This window comes from Xiphophorus hellerii, chromosome 6 (genome assembly GCF_003331165.1).
Source record: "Xiphophorus hellerii strain 12219 chromosome 6, Xiphophorus_hellerii-4.1, whole genome shotgun sequence".
Taxonomy (NCBI): Eukaryota; Metazoa; Chordata; class Actinopteri; order Cyprinodontiformes; family Poeciliidae; genus Xiphophorus; species Xiphophorus hellerii.
In genome coordinates this window covers 1,534,004-1,554,448 of record NC_045677.1, presented here as the reverse complement: position 1 = coordinate 1,554,448, position 20,445 = coordinate 1,534,004, and the positions used below count along the sequence as shown (strand labels likewise).

The 20,445-nt window shown below is 39.8% G+C and overlaps 2 protein-coding genes across 5 annotated transcripts in view; one reads left to right on the top strand and one right to left on the bottom strand.

Moving 5' to 3' along the window:
* Nucleotides 1-5,678, top strand: part of tmem68 (transmembrane protein 68) — a 28,957-nt gene extending 23,279 nt beyond the window's left edge. For 2 of the 4 annotated variants that reach the window (XM_032565079.1, XM_032565078.1), the window contains 3 exons: nt 78-138; nt 1,910-2,049; nt 2,882-5,678. In XM_032565079.1, the coding sequence (XP_032420970.1) occupies nt 78-138; nt 1,910-2,049; nt 2,882-2,998 (318 nt within the window). In that variant the 3' untranslated portion in view covers nt 2,999-5,678. The remainder of the gene's footprint in view (nt 1-77; nt 139-1,909; nt 2,050-2,881) is intronic. The other 2 variants (XM_032565081.1, XM_032565080.1) reach the window with 1 other exon arrangement.
* A 12,287-nt stretch (nt 5,679-17,965) lies between these two features.
* The window catches only part of xkr4 (XK related 4), a 63,372-nt gene continuing 60,892 nt past the window's right edge, over nt 17,966-20,445 (bottom strand). The window contains exon 4 of the mRNA XM_032565070.1: nt 17,966-19,602. Coding sequence (XP_032420961.1) covers nt 19,002-19,602 — 601 coding nt within the window. The 3' untranslated portion in view covers nt 17,966-19,001. The remainder of the gene's footprint in view (nt 19,603-20,445) is intronic.

Sequence of the window (20,445 nt, the reverse complement as noted above, 5' to 3'; positions counted from 1 at the left end):
AAACCTACTCCAATATGCATGAATTCATGATTGATCATGGTGTCATATCTCTAAGCTTATTCTGTATTTTTTTTCAGCCAATAATTCCAATGTTTACTCAGAATCTACGAGAGGGTTTCAGATCTCTTGGGACACTAAGTAAGTGTGTTTTGTGTATAAGTAAGTGTTGAGGATTCTGTGCTTGTTAAACATGGCATGTTTCTCTGTCTGTCTGTCGCTCGCTCGCTCACATTCTAATGATATTTGTACTAGTAGATACAATTTTGTTTATCAGTTGATTTTTTTCATCCTGGGATCCTTCTGTCCTCTAATGCTTCTTGGTCCGGTACCTGGATCCTATGGGATATGTTTGCACCTCTACCTCTTGTTGCAGTTTGTTGTACCCCCTTGTTGGGCTTATTAGGGAAATGGATGACATGTATGTTTAGATTAATGATGTAAACTATCAATTTTAAGGTATAATCTGCTCACTGTTGTAGGTAGCCTTGTCACAATAACAAATTTTGCTAGACAATAAATTGTCCCTGTAATTTTTATGATAAACAACAATATTGTTGTTTTGAGACCATTTTCAAGTCATATAATGGTAATGGCACAATAATGCCATTACTGTGCAAGACATACTTTCACAGTTTAATGCATATCAGTCTTAGAGCTAATGTAACTTTTATTTTTTTTTTAAAATCTGTGTTTTACATATTTGTTATAACTGTCACTGTTGTGACAGTATGTTATGAGACATAAAATCTGAAAAAAATCAAACGGCTCCATCTCCTCCCTGAGCTACTATAGAGATCTGCAAAAATTCCTTGCTCCTAGTCATAAACAACCAGTCAGAGCCAGGAGGAAGGTCTTAGTCCTGGCAATCAAGACTAAGATTGGCTCATGTAAGCGCTGCTCAATGTACTAATTTCAGAGAAACAATTTATTGTTTCCACTCATTGCTAGTTAGTAAGGCCATCAGTGGCTATACTAACTAGCCTGAGCATTCATGGCAAGCTCTACTGTCGGAAGGCACTATAGCATAGTAGGGAGCAAATGGGAGAGTATGAGTGGCTCTTACACTACCTACCTGTGTAGGTAGTGATTGACAGCGCTAAGAACAAAACATAATCTCACAGTATGGTCTGAATACCTGGATGTGTGGAATGGTATCTAATGTAGAAACCCAGACACAGCCAAAAATAAACAGGGTGAACGCTCTACTGAACTGAGGAGCCACCCTGATGAGCAGGCAGGAGAAGACCTGGCCCAGGTGCATCTCATGCCACTAATGTTGTAGGTTCCAACCTGAAACAGAAAAACAAAAGAGACCCTTTAGCAGTGGGGTCATCACCATAATGTCTAAAGTTAATTTCTGAGTTTACCACAATCACCAACCTCAGCTAACCTCTAGCCCAATGTTTCTCAATTCCAGTCCTCATGGACTACTACCCTGGATACTTTAGATGCATCTCTGTTCCAGAACACGATTCACATAACAGCACCTCTCTTCATGCATCAAGTGCTGCAGAAGCCTGTTAATCACCCACTTATTCAAGTCCGGTGTATGGCATGAGAGAATACCTAGGACATTAAAACACTTTCTTGGTCCTGCCATCTTGATCTTAGACCATGGCATCATACAGGTGCCATGGTCTCATCTATTCATGAGATGTTGAAATATGGCAGGAGCATTGTTAATCTAAGCTCATGAGTACTGACCGAAAGGTACAGTGGAGACAGAGATCTGTTTTGCTCTCTGGGTCGGTGGAATGTGCCAGTCAGAATATCAAATTTACCACAAAACTGAGATGAACCTACCTGGGAACACATTCATCAATGTGAGGTACTTGTAACTTGTATTTTCTTGGACTGCAACATTACAAGAAATCTCTTTATAATTATTGGCCTGTATTTTTCTTTTCAGGATTATTTCGGTGGTTGTATGAAAGATTTCGTCTTCCTGTAGCTCCAATTTATGGGGGATTTCCTGTGAAATTTCAAACCTTCCTTGGTGATCCTATTCCATATGACCCAAACATCAATGCTGCTGAGCTAGCAGAAAGAGTGAGTTTTTAAAAAAAAAATCTTTTTCGGTCTGTATGAATTTAAGTGATAAATATCATGCTTTGGTGAAATACATGAAAAATATGAAAGCAGGTGTAGACGAGATCTTGGTTCTCAGCGGAACAACCTGTATAGATAAAGGTAAAATAAAATAAACGGTCAAATGATGAATAAGATGGCAAGAGATTCCCATAGGTTTGCCAGAAATGCCACAGTTCCAATGACAGAAAAGAAATTAGTGAAGATGGTCCCAATTCATCAAAGGCAGCATTTGCAGAAATATTTGTTGATGTATGGAAACCCATGTTGCTCACAATTACATTATTTAGTGATTCCTACTGATATTATTGAATTAATTATTGGAACTCCATCCTGAAACATTAATCTTGCAGGTAAGGAGATGAAACTGAGGTATGTGTTTGTGTCATGAGTCTAAATTGAGACTTGTTTCAGCAGAATCTCACTGTTGAGACAAAAGCAGCTATCCCCAAAGACTGTATGACACTTCCATTGTTAAGTAAATCAAAGCTAACAGTGGAAATAAATCGCATGGTAGGCTTGTCCTTGAGAAAATATGAAGAATTCTTTAAAAAATGTCACACTTTAGGCACTTCTACACTGGCAAGTATCACTCTACCCAGTTAATGTGCTTTGGTTCTACCCCAGTCCAATTGTAACGCAAATAAGTATCTTTGTACAATTAACTTTTTTTGAGGACATCAAAGTGTCAATTATTTTGACAATCCAAATTGTGTGTCTCTGACATTATGAATTTGAAAACTTTTTTAATGGTTGTATTGATATAAGTCTTATAACTGTTTTTGTTGTCCAGGTGCAGCAGGCGGTCCAGTCTTTGATAGACAAACACCAGCAAATCCCTGGGAGCATCTTGAGAGCCTTGTTAGAGAGATTCTACACAAAACGCAAAGATTACCAACATCAGAATTAAAAACGATACGTCCAATTTATGATCCGATAAATTGGATCATAATTTATGATCCAATTTATCATTGGCTCATATATTTATATTGATCAAAATATTTATATTTAACATATATTTATTGTTCATATGAACTTTATTGTTTATATGAACCTTATGAACAATAAAGTTCATAAAGATGAACTTTATTGTCCCGGGGGAAATTTGTCTTGGGTTCAGACTCTGACTGCTGCGTAATCCAAAACAATACCAATCCCATTACATTCACACATCATACCTGTAAGATTGATGCAAAACATTTTAACTTGGAGATGACTGGTTGCATTCTGCATGCACACTGTACTATTAGCTGTTTGTATTATGTCACTTGGTGATTCCCTCAAATAATATTTCTCTCTACAATACTCAATTTTATTGTAGGATGGAAAAAGAAAAAATAAATAAGTTGTAAAAAATAAAATACATTTTATCCATATTAAATGTGGTAAAACTTAAAGAATATGGGAAGTATTTTTATGAACTGTACATGCATAAGTGCAAAATGTCATTGTATATACTGAGTGGGTGGTTTTTTTTCATTTTAGATCCAAAAATGGTGAGGGGTTTATGTTACTGTACTTTCAATTATAGTAACAATATTCCGTATGAATGACCTCTATGCATCATGAGCAATTGTACCTGGTTGTGGTCCTGTCACTTTGTTTTGGTCTCACTATAGGGCAGTGTTTCCTAACCCTGGTCCTCAAGGCACACTGCTCTGCATGTTTTAGATATTCCCTTCCTTAATGTGCCTCATTCAGTTGACTGCAGTTCAGCAAACACCTGTTAATTGAAATCACCTTTGCTGAAGCAAGGAAACACCTAAAATATGTAGGGCAGTGTGCCTAGAAGACCAGAGTTGGGAAACACTGCTATAGGGAGTGTGGATCGGTGAAGTGATGTTATACCCAAAGATCTCTCCATAGCAAAAAAACCTTTGATTCTCAACAACTTGATTGTCACAGATCTTTCACATTGATATTTGGAATGAACTTACTGATCAGCTTCACTCTTTCTGATTTAGGTTAAGCCTTGGTGTCGCTAGTTTTTTTTTTAGCAGGAAAGATCAGCTGTTTTATATATGTTTATATTGAAAACGTTTAGAGGTCTGTGATCTTAACTCTACAAATATATAGACAAAACAAATTCACATGAAGGCGAATAAATTCAACAAATGCTGAAATTATTAGAAACTTTTGTTTGTGATGGTGGTGATGTATCACACTTGGTTGTATTTACATTTACATGTGGTGATATGTAAAAGGTACATAATCATCTATAACTGTGTTATTTAATGTTGGTGCTCTCCTATTCCAGCTAACTGAACAGACTGCCATGAAGACAATTTTTATCACTTTTGATGAACTGCTCTAAATTTTAAGGGAGGTTATATTCTCACCAGCTCACTTACATCTGAGCTGTTACAATACAGCTCAGATGTAACTTTTATGTTTTGAAACTCCAACTGTTTTAGACATAACAGCATAAGAAATGTATTTGTTACACATTTTAGCTGCTGCGTTGTCTTTGAAAAATTCCTTGTTATTTTTATGTAGTTCATAGTAATGCTTGAAAGAAAACTACAGACATTCCTTAGACAACTGCCTTTAGACATGGTAAATTGCTGTCTTGACATTCTGTTATAAACCAATTTTTTTGCAAAACATCAGAGCGCTTAAGTTATCTTTTGTTTTGAAAATAGTTTTCTGTGTACTACAAGTCCTCATTGTGCATTTTATTTTAGTTTTTGATGTTTTCTTTAAATTACATGCAATCAGTTTACTTGCCCTGTGACATGGCATAATTGCTAAGTACATCATGAACTTGTTCTTTTTTTCTTTTTTTTACTGTGATGAGGCTCAAGTTCAGTCCATTCAGCAGACCTTTGCAGCACAGGAAGGAACATGCAGTCATGTGACAACATTTAGAAACCCCAGAAAACTCTCAAAATATTCACACATATGCCCCTCTACTTCTCTACTTTGTCCATATATTAAAAAAAAATATGTTTTTGCATATTTAGTTATGTTGGCAGACCACACACTAGATTTATTTTTTTGTATGTATATTACAAATAAAACACTAGGAATTAGGGCTGGGACATATTATGTTGTTCACGATAATACCGGTTCAAAAACGTTGCCCAGGAAAATAAACCTTATTGTGATATGGTAATTTCATGGCATAAATACGTCATCTTGCCATCACGTATGCAGCAACATACAAGTTGTAAAGGTGAAGGCAAATGTGGTTGTACTGGCATAAAAATGATTAAAAAAAAATCCACACAGAAAGAATGAACAGTTCAGCCACGACAAAACACAGACCCCCCCCAAAAAATATATATTAACCCTTTCATGCATAGTGGTCACTACAGTGGACAGCTATCTAAAAGCTTGGATCTTGTATTTCTTGTGAATTTTATGTCATAAGTGCACACAGACCTCTAAGGTGGACACTAGAGCATCAGGCAATACACATGGAATTATGTCATGCCTCAGATACCCAAGGTCAAGAATGTATTGATCATCAGAACAAGGTCTTCATCTTGACATGATACCAAGTGTTTTTTTCACTTATGAAGAAGGTGAAACTTTTACATTCAAGGCACCTGTAGCTTGTGTGCTAATAAATGACGTTTCTATCCAGACATGCTTAAGAGTGCCAGTGTCATCCCATCACCGATGAAATGCAGACTGGTGTCAAAGGCATCCTGCATGTTCTAGTTTTCTGTCTGGTGGTAGTAACTTCCTCCTCAGTATGTCTCCTGAGGTCTTCTAATGAGCCATTTGATCCAGGTGTGTTGAACCAGCGAGAGAACTAACACATGCAGGATGCCTGCCCTCCAGGACTGATTTTGGACACCACTGGTTTAAGGCACCCCATGAGATCAGGCTGATATCTGGGGAACACTGGTCCTACCTCCGTGCAAACAAAAATATCAATATGCAATGATCAATATGAATATGCAATGATAAAATTAAATACATCTGCATCCAATGTGTTGTTTGAAACCTGGGTGCTTTGCAGATTTTCAATATTGTTAGTTTTGTGAAATTAAAAATGTCCATAAGTAGTTATGTTAAAAAAAGGTGTAAGCGAATGTTGTTCACCTGCGTGAACATTTGGACAAATCCTACAAAAAAGTATTTTTGTACAAAAAAAAAAAAAAAAAGGTCCCAACTTATTTTTATGCCCTAAGAAAATAAAAAACACTTTTGAAAAAAACTTACAGGATCATAAAACATGCATGAAAGGGTTAAAAATGTACTCACCTTGATCCAATTTGGCAAAATACATTCAAAACAGCTGATTGACAAAATGCCAGTAAAACACTCAATTGCCATATCAAAGATTGTATTTCTACAGTTTAGATGGCTGCACAAAACTTGTGGTGGCCTGGATTTGGCCCATGGTCCAAGTTTGGACATGTATAAGACCTTTTTCTTCTTTGTGTCTGTGGTCCTGTGTAATCAGAGTTCTCAACAGACAGGCTCTGGCTCTGCGCGTGTATGAGTTTTCTCTGTGTTTTGGTGAAGCTCTGGAGGCAAAGGTTGTTACTGAGTTGGTTGCTGAGAGACTTTAACTTCTCACACATCCATGAAAGAGTGTGTTGTCCTGTTGTTACACTGGTGTGGTGTGGAAGGAAAAAAAAATAGTAAACTTGGCTGTACAATAATCAAAACTGGTTTACTAGGTCTCCAACATCATAGCACAGTTTAAAATGGCAGCTTTCCCATCAAACAGTCCCTCCTACAGCCAGCAGTCCACCTATATACTGGTTATCCCCGCCTTCTCAATTTACCCCCAGCCAATCAAACTCCAGCCATCACTGCTTCCTCCATAAAAGAGCTGGGTTTGAGGCGGGCCTCTTCCTTAGCAAGGTTCCAAGATGGCCACTGCAGGGACACACCGGAAAGGTAACAAACATTTCAAAGACCAAGGATCATATACACACATGCTAGAATTCAATCATTACAGAAAACCTTACTGCTTCTTAACATTTACTCACTTCCTCCCCTTCCGGTTCACAAAACTCAGGCAAACGAGAAAGGTAGTCAGCAATACGATTTTTCTTACCTGGACAATGCTGGATGGTGAACTGAAGGGCAAGGCACCAACGCAATGTCCGTACATTCTGATGCTGCTTGTAGTGCATCCACTTCACAGATCTATGATTGGTTTGCAAAGTAAACTCCCTTCCTAGGAGGTAATATTTTAAAGAGTCCAAAGCCCACTTTATTGCAAGTCCTTCCTTCTTTGCTGGGGAGTACTTCTTTGCCTGGTCAAACAGCTTTTTACTTAAGAAAAGGACAGGTTTTTCTTCACCAGCTTCTCCCTGAGCCAGAACTGCTCCAAGACCAATATTTGAAGCATCCACTTGAACAACAAATGGCTTTGAAAAGTTAGGACTCTGCAAAACAGGAGCAAAGATGGGTTTGTACAGATAAAGGCAAAATGAGGAAGATTTCTGTTAGACAAATTCATCGGATTAAGAGAGCAGCTGTTAAAATGCCCTTACAAAGCAGCAAACAGTTATTTGAAGCTGCTGGTGCCTCTGGAACCTCAAGGTGGAGGATCCTCCAGAGGCTTGCAGTGCATGAACCTACTATTGGGCCACTAACCAGAGCTCACAAGCAGAAACGGTCGCAGTGGACCCAGCCGTACATGAAGATTAATTTTCAAACAGACTTGTTCACTGATGACTGCTGTGCAACCCTGGATGGTCCAGATGGACGCAGTAGTGGATTGGTGGTGGATGGCCACCACATCCCAACAAGGTTGTGACGTCAGCAAGGAGGTGATGGAGTCAAGCTTTGGGCAGAAATCATGGGGAGAGAGAGAGAGAGCTGGTCGGCCCCTTCAGAGTCCCTGAAGGTGTGAAAATGACCTCAGCAAAGTATCTGGACTTTCTGACTGATCACTTTCTGTCATGGTTCAAAAAGAAGAGCCGTACTTTCCGTAGCAAAATCATCCTCATGCATGACAATGCACCATCTCATCCTGCAAGGAATACCCCTGTGTCATTGGCTGCTATGGGCATAAAAGGGGAGAAACTCATGGTGTGGTCACCATCCTCCTCTGACCTCTGACCTCAACCCTATTGAGAACCTTTGGAGTTTCCTCAAGCAGAAGATCTGAGGGTGGAATGCAGTTCATATCAAACCAGCAGCTCTGGGAAGATATTCTGACATCCTGCAAAGAAATTCAAGCAGAAACTTTCCACAAACTCACAAGTTCAATGGATCAAGAATTGTGCTGTGATATCAAAGAAGGTCCAATGTTAACATGGAACTCGGTCTGTTAGGATGTTTTTGATTGAAATAGCTTTTGATTTTAGTACATGTGACCACTTAATGCTGCACATTCAAAGAATGACTATTTCAAAGAATGAGGATTATATTGAGTAAGATTGAACATTTTCTCCTTACTTCAGATAGTTTGGTTTTAAATCACACCATGACACAGATATGCGTGTCTTTGTTTTGAAAGGGATTTTAGATTTGTTGTCATAATGCGAGATTTCTAGGACTCTAAGGCAAGCAACAACTACGGACACCCAAACAGTTTTAACAGATTTATTTAGTAACTGAATGTGCTGAGAGCGTCGATCTGCGACAGCAGGGAGGAACCGGGCCAGCGGAGGAACTGCAAAGGGCGAGAGGTTAAAGTGGGAAGTAATGAAGGGAATGACGGAGTAACCTGATGGTGAGTTACGGTCTGCGGGTAGGTAAGCAGAGGAGAGTACATGGGGGTCCAACAGTTGGTGTGGTGGTTTTCCAGATGGGGAAGTTCCAGCAGGCGATTGAGGGCGGACAGGCAGCAGCTGAGTGGCGGGCGTGACTCACCCAGGTGCAAGGCCCAACGGAGCAGCTAGGATCAGATACTTCAGGTGAGTCCGGTTCAGAGAGTATTCAGTAGTGATGTTACGTGATGTGCCGAGGCTTCGAGGCGTGTGTCGAGTAATGGAGGGGGCGTTTCCGTAAAGCGCGTATCGAAGCTTGCTTCATTTAGGGGAGGAGCCGAAAACGATGACGTCCGAAGCCTCGCTGCACCACGTGACTGCTTCGGGAAGTGGCTCAGAGTTTGGCGCGGGGTTTGACAGCTTTAGAAACCCCACAGGCTCCATTCAAAATGTGGGTTGTTGTAGGCGAGTTGCGGTCAGTTGAGAGAGTGGATAGAGTTTTGATAGTTTGGATAGTAGAGTTTGGATAGTGGTTATTTAGTTTGAGACAGTTAGTTTGGTGTTTGGAGAGTTTAGGAGAGAGATAGATAGGAGATTTAGGAGCGCGAGGACAGGATAGGAGTAGGATGGAGCCGGTGAGAAAGAGGAGGATTTCCCCTATGTGGGAACATTTCGATTTGATAAGCCCTAACAAGGTAAGGTGAACTGAACATTTGCAGATGCATTAGGTTTGCTTATGAGGAACTGTATTTTTCACTGTTTCTTATTTTCTGTAAAGGTGAGGTGTTTATTGTGCTCCAAGGAGTTGGGGTACAATAATAACACCTCATCCATGTAGTGTCAAAAAAGAGAAATCGTTTGAAACCAAAAACTGTGGAGAAATTGTTGTTTCTTAATAAAAATGCATGAAATCATCCAAGTTACACAAGCATTAGCCTATTCACTACCCCCTCCCTAGTTCCACAAGCACTTTCACTGTCCTCTGCCTGATTAAGCCCATGCCATTTTTCTAGAGTCACAGAAAAACATTATTACACAACATGCCATATCACATGACACTACTATTTTGGGAATAATTACACACAGAGAATACATTCAAACAATATTTTATTATACACATATGTGTAGACAAATGATTTCATCCTACACCTTTTGTGAAGTCATTCCCAAGAGCCATAATAGACAAAAATTCAATGCATCACACGTGTTAAAATACAGCTGGCTGTGATTATACACCTGGCCAGTAGGTGGTTTCGTGTGCACATGAAGCTTCAAGAAATGAACCCTTTCTCGAACCAGTTGGCTCAAGTGGTTCAATGCCTCATGAGGCTTCATCTCACCATCACTAGTATTCAGCTCGGGTTCACTATAGAGGAAGGAGCAGATGAAAAGGAGTCAGAACAAGGAGGACACTGGGAATACAGCACTGACAGCTAGAGAGTACCACTGTAGAAGCAGAATCATCTGGCATCTGACTCTGTGAAGCCGCTCCTCTTTAAGGACCTTGCAGATTGGTGGTGATGAGTAACAGCTGGATCCCATCAGCCTGCCACCCTGTGAAGGAGAAGGAAACCACTCCCCTGCAGAACCCAACATTTGTATAATAGGCAAAACTCTACAATTTTAATGTGTTTTATAGATGCCTCAAAGGCTTTTGATCGGGTTAATCATGAAAAGTTATTTTATAAGCTACACTACAGAGGGATTCCCAGATCTATTGTTAGAATTTTGTCCTTTTGGTACACGCATCAGTTAATATATGTAAGATGGGGCAATTGTGTTTCAGTTCCTTTTAAAATAAGGAATGGGGTTAGTGGGAAGTATTTTGTCTCCTCTTCTTTTTAATGTATATAACTGATGATCTGACTGATGATATGGACATTTACAGAGCGCTTCGTTTAATGTGTGCACAAGCCAACATGCTGGTACATAAATTCAGGATGTGTTCTGTCTCAGTGAAAGTGTCTCTTTAAAGCATGATGCACTCCTCTCTATACTGCTCACTTATGGAGACAGTATGAACAAAGCAGTTTACAGAAACTCAAAGTGGCATACAATGACGGAATGAGGATGCGGCTTAGGATGCCGAGATGGACTAGTGCTAGTCAGTTATTTGTTGGTGTTGATGTCTCCTCTTTTCATGCTGTCTTACGAAACCTTATGTACAGGTTTATGTGGAGGTAACATGTTTCTACCAACAACATCATCCAGATACTAGCAGATATTTCACAAAGCTCAGTCAAATTTAAGTCCAGAATGTAGAATCAGTGGGGGTCTAGCCTTTCTGTAAATCAGTGACTTGTATGTGATTATTATCTTTTTATGTGATTGTTTCTTTTTAATTTTCTTAAATTATCTTTCTATGGATCCATTTGTGTATTTAATAAAGTTGCTGCTGATGATGATGATAATGATTATTAGCTCAAACATAAAACAGCAGGTATGCTTTAAAAGTAAAGGTGGGAGTTTCTTTCAGTGAGTCTTCACTAATCCTATGCAGACATACTGTACACCAATCTTGAACAACCCTTACATCCTACATCAAATAGATAAACTTCCCAGGTTGGAGGTGTAAAGAATTGAAGACCTGGAATAAGTGTGCAAGAGTGCTAGACTTTATCCCATTTGACAGATTAATAATACAAAAAAATGGGACTGACAAGACTAAAATTTTTAGAATATCAACAAAGTAAATCTATAATAAAATTAATTTAAGCTCAATAAATTTAGGTCGGAAATACATAGATTAAAGTTCCATCTGTAAAATTTCTTTAATCATAACCTAAATTTTTCATTTATTTTTGACAGCATTCTGTCTAAGATACATTAATTTATCTCTTCCTATGGTGAAATGGGAGATCAATTTGTCAGTCAACTTTGACCAAAATTTCTGGTCCCTTTATATGTCTAAGAACTTTTGAAATGACTAACTCAATTCACGATTAAAATTATACAAAATCTTCCATAGTACACTATACAGATTAAAAGATGTACAGAATGGGTTTTGCGTCATCTAATACCTACTCACAATGCATAGGCAGTATAAAGGTGTATAAAATATACCTGACAAGTACACCCACACATTCTGGTTCTCTCCACCTGTTCAGAGGTACCAGTTATGTGAAAATGTATCCACGTGTCTGAAATGTAATTACTCCTCTTCCTCAGTTCACTTTCTTGGCAAACTTAGATGATGTCACCTTAGAGACAAGCTCAAGTCCATGTGTTTTTTACAGCCTTAGAAGGCTGTAAAAAGGCTTGAAGTTCCTTTGGTTTCAACTGTTTGGTTCATTCATTTTGATTATGACACATTCTATATTTGTAAATAAAATAAAAATGTCCTAACATATAGTTTATTTGAAAATCTTGATTAGTGTTGCATTTCCACATGAGAAAATATTTAAATTACTTACATTTTCACAATTTAAGACAGACTTGACAGTACAAACAAGGAAAAAAACAAATAAGCAATATTAAGGCCAGAAAATGACCACAGTGAACTTTATTAAACAACTTAGAGTGTCTAATTAAATCCAAATAACATTTTACAAAAATAAGAATAATCAAAAGTGAGCTTTTATACTTTTATTGAATGTTGTAGCACTTTTGACTTTACTCACACAGCCTGCAACCAAGGGGAAAAATGTTTTTTTTTTCTCTGAACGACTTTTTTTGTCACCACATACATTACATGTATTTTTTTTTTTTGTCCTTAATATATTGTCATAGTTACAGAAAACATGGTGGCATAAAACCTCTAAAGACACATTTCACAGTCTGAACTCAAGAAGAGACGAATGTTTTTTTAAGCATTTACAGTTTGCTTACATGTATTTACAGGCAAGTACTTTAATTGAAGGGAACACCCTCCACACCCAACTTCAACTAACTCTTAAAACAGACATCTGTATAAAACAAAGACTGTACAAGTTTAAATAGAATCCTCTCAATAATGCCAACTTTGTCTATGCTTTTAATCAACTCTCTTGGTGTTGTTCAGTGGAGATACATATCTTCTGCTGATTTTCACAATATTAAAGAGAAATAGTGGACGCTGAGAAACAACATATTTCTTTAATCTAGAGACTTTAGATTTCTCAACAAATTGATTTGTTTCTGAACAATCAATAACTGCTGTTCCCACAGTTGTCCTGTAGAAGGTATAGTTAAAGCAGCTAGCTTTGGAAAGTTTGAGTACTTAATGTAAACTAGCCTGATGTTTAAATATTTCTTTTTGTTATTTTATTATACTGAATCTTGCTTTAACAAGTACCACCAATGAACAAAGGTGAACACCCTGTTTTTTTGTTTTTACTTTTAAATGCTCTTGTCCCATATTAAGACCTCAACAAGGTTAAGGTGATCCATAATTAAAACATGAGACATATACACTTTTTAAAGTAAGTGACAATAAAGAGCACTACAATATAAAGATTTATTGACAGCTGAAGAAAAGACTAGTAGACAGAACTGCTGAAAAAACATTTAACCTGATCCAACAGCTCATCACAGTGGCACAAAATGACAAAGACACTCATAAAAACACAAATCCAAATACACAACACACATAGTGTGTAAGAACTGTGAATTCTCTGATCCATTAGCCACATTCTAAAATAAAGAAATCAGATTATGCAATATTTCTCTGGTTCTCGTAACTCCTCCAACACTCATGCTGCTATATGTTTGTCTGTTCCCACAAGATTCATCTCACAGGGTTATTATCAAAGATCTTAGATAAAAATTATTTAATTCATTTTCAAAGTCTTTACATAGCATGTTGATTAGGGCTCCTCAGCCCCTTCATTTCCCACACAGAAAGTCAGAATCATTGGTAGCCATCTAGAATAATAAAAAAAAGGTTTTAATATTTTTAGAATAAAATGGCTGCAGCTGCAGGCAATCATTAAACTTGTTTGAAAAAATATGTTCTGCACTCCTTGCTTTTAAAACTTCTAAATATTTGCTGAGTCTTTGCACAGAACATTGTCCCATTTATTTTGTTTTTAAGATGTTTTTATGCAGTTACTATTATCAAACGTATTTGTATCACTCAGTAATGTACTTTATGAGCATAACACCGGTATGAAATGCAAACAGTGACATCACATGCATGACTTCTATTATACCTTAAGGTTTTTGGCACAGACTAGAAAAATAAACAATCTAATATGCCTTGCAAATTTAATCTTGCAGATTTATCAAACAGCTTAACTTGATTGTTTCCTTTTTTGCATTACACTATAATTTTATGTTTCATCAACTTCCTAAAGTTATGGTCGAAGCAATTTTTTTACCAAAACTGTTTTTTTGTTTTGTTATTGTTTTTTGCCTAAATCGTCTTTTGGCAAAAAGGTGTCCTGGTGCACTTGGCACCGGGATGCCCTAGGCCGCAGTTCGATGATCGACTTTGTCATCGTTTCATCAGATCTGCGGCCTTATGTCTTCGACACTCGGGTGAAGAGAGGTGCAGAGCTGTCCACTGACCACTACCTGGTGGTGAGTTGGCTCTGGTGGTGGGGGAGGATGCCGGTCAGACCTGGCAGGCCCAAACGTGTTGTGAGGGTTTGCTGGAAACGTCTGGCGGAATCCCCTTTAACTCCCATCTCCGGTAGAACTTTGAACACGTTCCGGGGGAGGTTGGGGACATTGAGTCTGAATGGACCATGTTCCGTGCCTCCATTGTTGAGGCGGCTTATCGGAGCTGTGACCGCAAGGTTGTCGGTGCCCGTCGGTGAGGGATGCTGTCAGGCTGAAGAAGGAGTCCTATCGGGCCCTTTTGGCCTGTGGGACTCCGGAAGCAGCTGATGGGTACCGGCGGGCGAAGCGGCATGCGGCTCAGGTAGTTGCTGAGGCAAAACAGTGGGCATGGGAGGAGTTTGGAGAGGCCATGGAGAAAGACTCCCGCACGGCTTCGAGGCGATTCTGGTCCACCATCCGGCGTCTCAGGAGGGGGAAGCAGGACAGCACCAACACTGTTTATAGTGGGGGTGGTGTGCTGCTGACCGCAACTCAGGACATTGTGGGCCAGTGGGCAGAATACTTCGAAGACCTCCCAACCAACAATCCCACCGACATGCCTTCCACTGAGGAAGCTGAGCCAGGGGACTCTGGGTTGGGCTCTCCAATCTCTGAGAACGAGGTCGCCAAGGTGGTTAAAAAGCTCCTCAGTGATTAAAAAGCTCCTCGGTGCCAGGGCCCCAAGGGTGGATGAGATTCGCCCGAAGTTCCTTAAGTCTCTGGATGTTGCGGGGTTGTGTTGGTTGACACGACTCTGCAACATTGCATGGACATCGGGGGCAGTTCCCCTGGACTGGCAGACTGGGGTGGTGAGGGGGACATGAGGGTGTGCTCCAGTTACAGGGGGCTCACACTCTTAAGCCTCCCTGGCAAGGTCTATTCAGGGGTCCTGGAGAGGAGGGTCCGTCGGCTAGTCAAACCTCGGATTCAGGAAGAGCAGTGTGGTTTTCGTCCTGGTTGTGGAAAACTTTACCAACTTTACTTTACTACATGTGTTTTGTGGACTTGGAGAAGGCGTTCGACCGTGTCCCTCGGGGAGCGCTGTGGGGGGTTCTCAGGGAGTATGGGGTACCGGGCCCTTTGATACGGGCTGTCAGGTCCCTGTATGACAGGTGTCAGAGTCTGGTCCGCATTCCCTGCAGTAAGTCGGGCTCGTTTCCGGTGAGAGTTGGACTCTCCCAGGGCTGCCCTTTGTCACCGATTCTGTTCATTACTTTCATGGACAGAATTTCTAGGCGCAGCTAGGGTGTTGAGGGGATCCGTTTTGGTGGCCTTAGGATCACATCTCTGGATTTTGCGGATGATGTGGTCCTATTGGCTTCATCAGGTTGTGATCTGCAGCTCTTGCTGGAGCGGTTCGCAGCCGAGTGTGAAGCGGCCAGGATGAGGATTAGTGCCTCCAAATCCGAGGCCATGGTCTTGAGCCGGAAAAGGGTAGAGTGCCTTCTCCAGGTCGGGGGGAGGTTTTGTCCTGCCCCAAGTGGAGGAGTTCAATTATCTTGGGATCTCGTTCACGAATGAGGGAAGAAGAGAGTGGGATATCAACAGGTGGATTGGCGCAGCGTCTGCCGTGAAGCGGGCTCTGTACCTAGTCTGTCGTGGTGAAGAGAGAGCTGAGTCAAAAAGTGAAGCTCTCGACTTACCAGTCGACTTACGTTCCCACCCTCATCTATGGTCATGAGTTTTGGGTCATGACTGAAAAAACAAGATTGCGGATACAAGCGGCTGAAATGGGTTTTCTCCGTAGGGTGTCTGGGCTTTCCCTTAGAGATAGGGTGAGAAGCTCAGTCATCCGGGAGGGACTCAGAGTAGAGCCGCTGCTCCTTCACGTCAAGAAGAGCCAGTTGAGGTGGCTCGGGCATCTGGTCAGGATGCCTCCTGGATGCCTCTCTGGTGACGTGTTCCATGCACGTCCCACCGGGAGGAGGCCCCGGGGAAGACCCAGGACACGCTGGAGGGAGTACGTTTCTCGGCTGGCTTGGGAACGCCTTGGGATTCCCCCGGAGGAGCTGGAACAGGACCCTCCCTTCTGAAGCTGCTACCCCTGCAACACAACCCCGGATAAAGTGGAAGAAAATGGATGGATGGACGTCTTTTGGCAAAAACAGGTAGTGATTTATTTATTTATTTTTGCCTAAACCATATTTTTATATTTTGGCAAAAGTGACTTAGGCCATTATTTGAAGAAGGTGACTATATTTTTACTTTTAAAAATGTTGAATTAATGTAACCAAAGAAATAAAATGTTATTAAAAAACTGAGACTGTTTTTGTTGGTAAGCTAATATTTTAGATGTGATACAGTAAGCTAAAAAGCTATTTTTTCATTATTCAGTAATCAGGCCCATTATTAAGAAGTTCTACAGAAGTTCTTTCTACTTTTTAGCTCATTTGAAAGAAAAATAAAAACTTTAATACTATAAACATTATTCACAGTACTATGTAGATTTTTTCATCAGTGTAACAAATCAGAATGACTCACAGGTTAACATGTAGAGTACTAATTTTTAACTTCACTCATTTTGTGTTGGAAACATATCTCCAAACTGAAGGTAGTTGCTAAGTAAGCTAATAGTCTGTTTTTGCATAAGAAGTTACTTGTTTGCATTTCAGTGAAATTTTTTCTAAAAATTGATAGGTTCAATGACTCATATAGACTGAACTTTCTCAGTCTTTTCAATTTGTGTTGTATGTGTAGCAGTGATGGCATAGTTACTTTGAAAAAGTAACTTTAATCAGATTACTGATTACTCCTTGAAAAAGTAACTCAGTTAGATTACTGACTACTTGATTTGGAAAGTAACTAAGTTACATTAAAAGTAACTTTTTTAGTTACTGTCAGCAGCTGCTAACAACAGCGCTGTGAAAATTACATTGATCTTTGCCTGTACTTAATTGTAAGCTATTTTATAATGGTAACATCAACAATGTGTCTCCACTTATAAGGTTGAACTGAAGGGGAGATTTTTTAATGGTTACAGTACAAAAAAAAAACGTTAGTAATTTGTGCATGTTTTTGTGTGGTCCACTATTGTCTGGAAAACTCTAAGAAGGATTTTAACCTTCTTAGAGCTCTCACTTCCACCTCTGAGTTGTTGATGAATGCTAAGTGTTAGCGGCATAACATCCAATTTTCACGTTTGGACTGTGGGGATTTTATTGATTGATGATAATGCCCGAGTTTTCATCGTTTTCGGAGGACCAATAAGCATCCTTAAAATGACTGGCACGATGCCTTGAGTATGGCAGCCTTTCTCCTCCTGGACCTGCTGGTTGAAAGCGAACGGCGAGAAGAGTGCTGCAGGAGTATTTATACAGATGTGCGGATAGACTGAACACGGCGGGCGACTGAGTAGTTGATGGTTACAGTGTAAGTGTAGCTTTACGGACGAACCGCACAATAAATTTCATATCATCCTGGTCTCAACAATCATCGTGGCGGTACTTGGCTGGTAGATGAGTTTCTAAGTGTGAACGAAGGTGCCGTAAATATACCGTACTGTCCCACCACTCCCCGTTCTTACTTTCGTCCCCTCGTCTACAGGTCGTCCCCCCACCCCCTGCGGATCACTAAATGCAAAGTGCAAATTCAGGCATGCAGCAACTACTCCACCAGAGCTTCTCTGCATTCTGTCAATCACACATACACACACGCACACACCCCCACAGACTTGGTTTTCAAAGTAAATACACTTCAAGATAAAGGCCAAATAAATTACAATGACTTTGGTCATTTTTACAGTACCTTTTCTTTGAATTAAAACGATGTTTCATATTGCAGCTGAGAACTACAAATCCTTGTGTTTATTCTGACAAAGGTAGCAGCCTTCCCACATTTTCTCTTCTTCTCCATGTTGCTCCCCTTTTCATGACATGTTCTCCTCCCATCCTCTGTCCATTCCACACATTTTCCTTGATCACCACCACAGATGTGTAAAGATTGGTTCCACTGAGCAGACTGGCTATTTTTCTGGGATTCTGTGTGACTGATGTAGTAGAAAAATAACTTGCTGATTTCTCTTTATATTTCATCCTTTTGGTTTGCTCCTTTCTGCTTCATTCAGACAGACTTGGTTCACTTAATAAAAAAATAAACAAAGGAATGATTGGACATAAATGCTACTTTGACAGCTGGCTTCCTATAGTTCACTATTTGTGTATGGAGAATAGAGATATCCGTAAAATATTAATATTTAGAGACACAAAGGATTAGACAGGAACTTGTCTAATCCTTGACAAGTTAGAGTTGTGCTTTGAATAACTACTAAAAGATGAGTTCCAGGAACCTCATGGCACTACCAAAACAGGGTGTTTATTATCCATTCTACCCCTTACATGTAAAAAATTAAAGTCGTTTTAAAAAAACGCATTGACTTTAATAAGGACACTGGTGTCCTCATGTACCCATTGACCAACATGTAAGTGTTTTGAGGGTGACAGTTAGGAGGTTAAAGGCTGCATAATCATGTTGGAACTGTTCATGTTTGACTGAATATCATTTATATCATGGTGTACATTATCTGTTTTCAGCAGGGATTTGTTTAATTCAAACAGAGTATCAATTTATTCACTTGTTTTAAATCAGGAAAAAATCCTCTGGTGAATGAAAGTAACTATACAAGAGTGCCAACTAGATCCATTAGTTTGAAGAGGCGACTGAAGTGACTAAAAATATGGGGTGTGAAAAAATAGACTAAGGATAGTCACAAATCCTCCAACTGTTTATAGAACAACATGATGCTGCACTGCTACTATCATAGCAGGTAAACTACAACGTAGTCTCATATTCCAGTCGCTCATGCACCATGGCATCATCCTTGTACATCAGACGAGGAGGAGTCATGGAACAGTCCATAGCCAAGATGACTTTCCGTATACCGCGGTCAAGAACGTGACGTTCCCAGGCTGGGTATTGATTCCTACAAAGGTCAAGTTTGATAACAGTCTCGTCTAGGCGTGGAGCACGCGATGAAGGAGTGGATGGCACTGGGTGTCGGACCTGAAACACTGGGATACAGCTATCCCGTTCCGAATACTTTCCAGTGTCACGCTCTAAAGTTCCAGTGGCTCCTCGGTTGGAACGCAGTGAGTTGGTTCCACCATCAGAAGGTAGTGTGGAGAACTGAGCTGTTGGGTCCATATCAAGCCCTTGGCAGCTAGCAGAGCGTCCAAAGCGAGCACCATTGGGATGGAAAAAAGCATAGTACATGAGCATGAAAACCAGACCAGTAAGGAAACTGCTGAAAATGACACAGAGTGCTGGGACTGCAAAGGCGTCAGTGGTTTTAGGTGTTCTGTAAAGATACCACAATGCACTGAGAGTGGCATTCTCCACCAGGATCACTAGATAATAGATTGACAGCCGATACCTGCACAAACAAATGAGATAGAATAACAAAAAAGTATATTAGGTGGAGGACTTTGTAGTATTAGTGAGATTAAAAACAAAGAAAATACTGTTAAAGTCTGAATTTCAAGTGCTGTGCTTAACTAAAGAAAATAGCTGGTAACTGAAGGCGGTTGTCAGGATCTTGGGTAATGGATTTTTTTCAGGATTTGTATTTTGATTATTTATGTCTCTGCCAGTCTTTTGTCATTCCTTGTTTTCTTTCTCCTTATTTTGATCAGCCTTTGTTTCCTTCTTTAGATCAGTCTGTTCGTATTTTAGTTAGTTAATAATGAATAGTTATTCATTATTCCTTTTAGATTATGTTCTGCCCATTCTGTAGTTTGTTTACTGCTCCTTGCTCCTCTATGCCATTAATGTCTCCTCATTACTGTGACTTTCTCTAATCGGCCATCTGTTCTTCACCCAGTCAAGCTCCCAGCATTTAAGTTCCTCTTCTTTCATTCACCCCTGGATTCGACTGCTTTCATCTCCCCATATCAGTTTGTTAGTTTTTACTCTCAGGTATTATATAACTAACTTTGTTTCATTAAAATATCAAAATATTAAGAAGCTCTCTGCGTCTGGATACTTTGTTTTGTTCATGATAATGATGAGGGTCTCATGCATTATTTTGGTTGCTAGTTAACTAACTTGAAGCACACCTTATCTATTGCTTGTTTATTTAGAGGCATATGCAATCTTTGCTTTGTTTTCTTTTCGGTCTAAAAAACCAAAGCCGCTAGTGGAGACATCCCTCTGACCAAGCGATAAGCTTCCATTCTTCATTGGAAAGTCCCTGGTTCTCAAGGGTCAGCAAGTACAA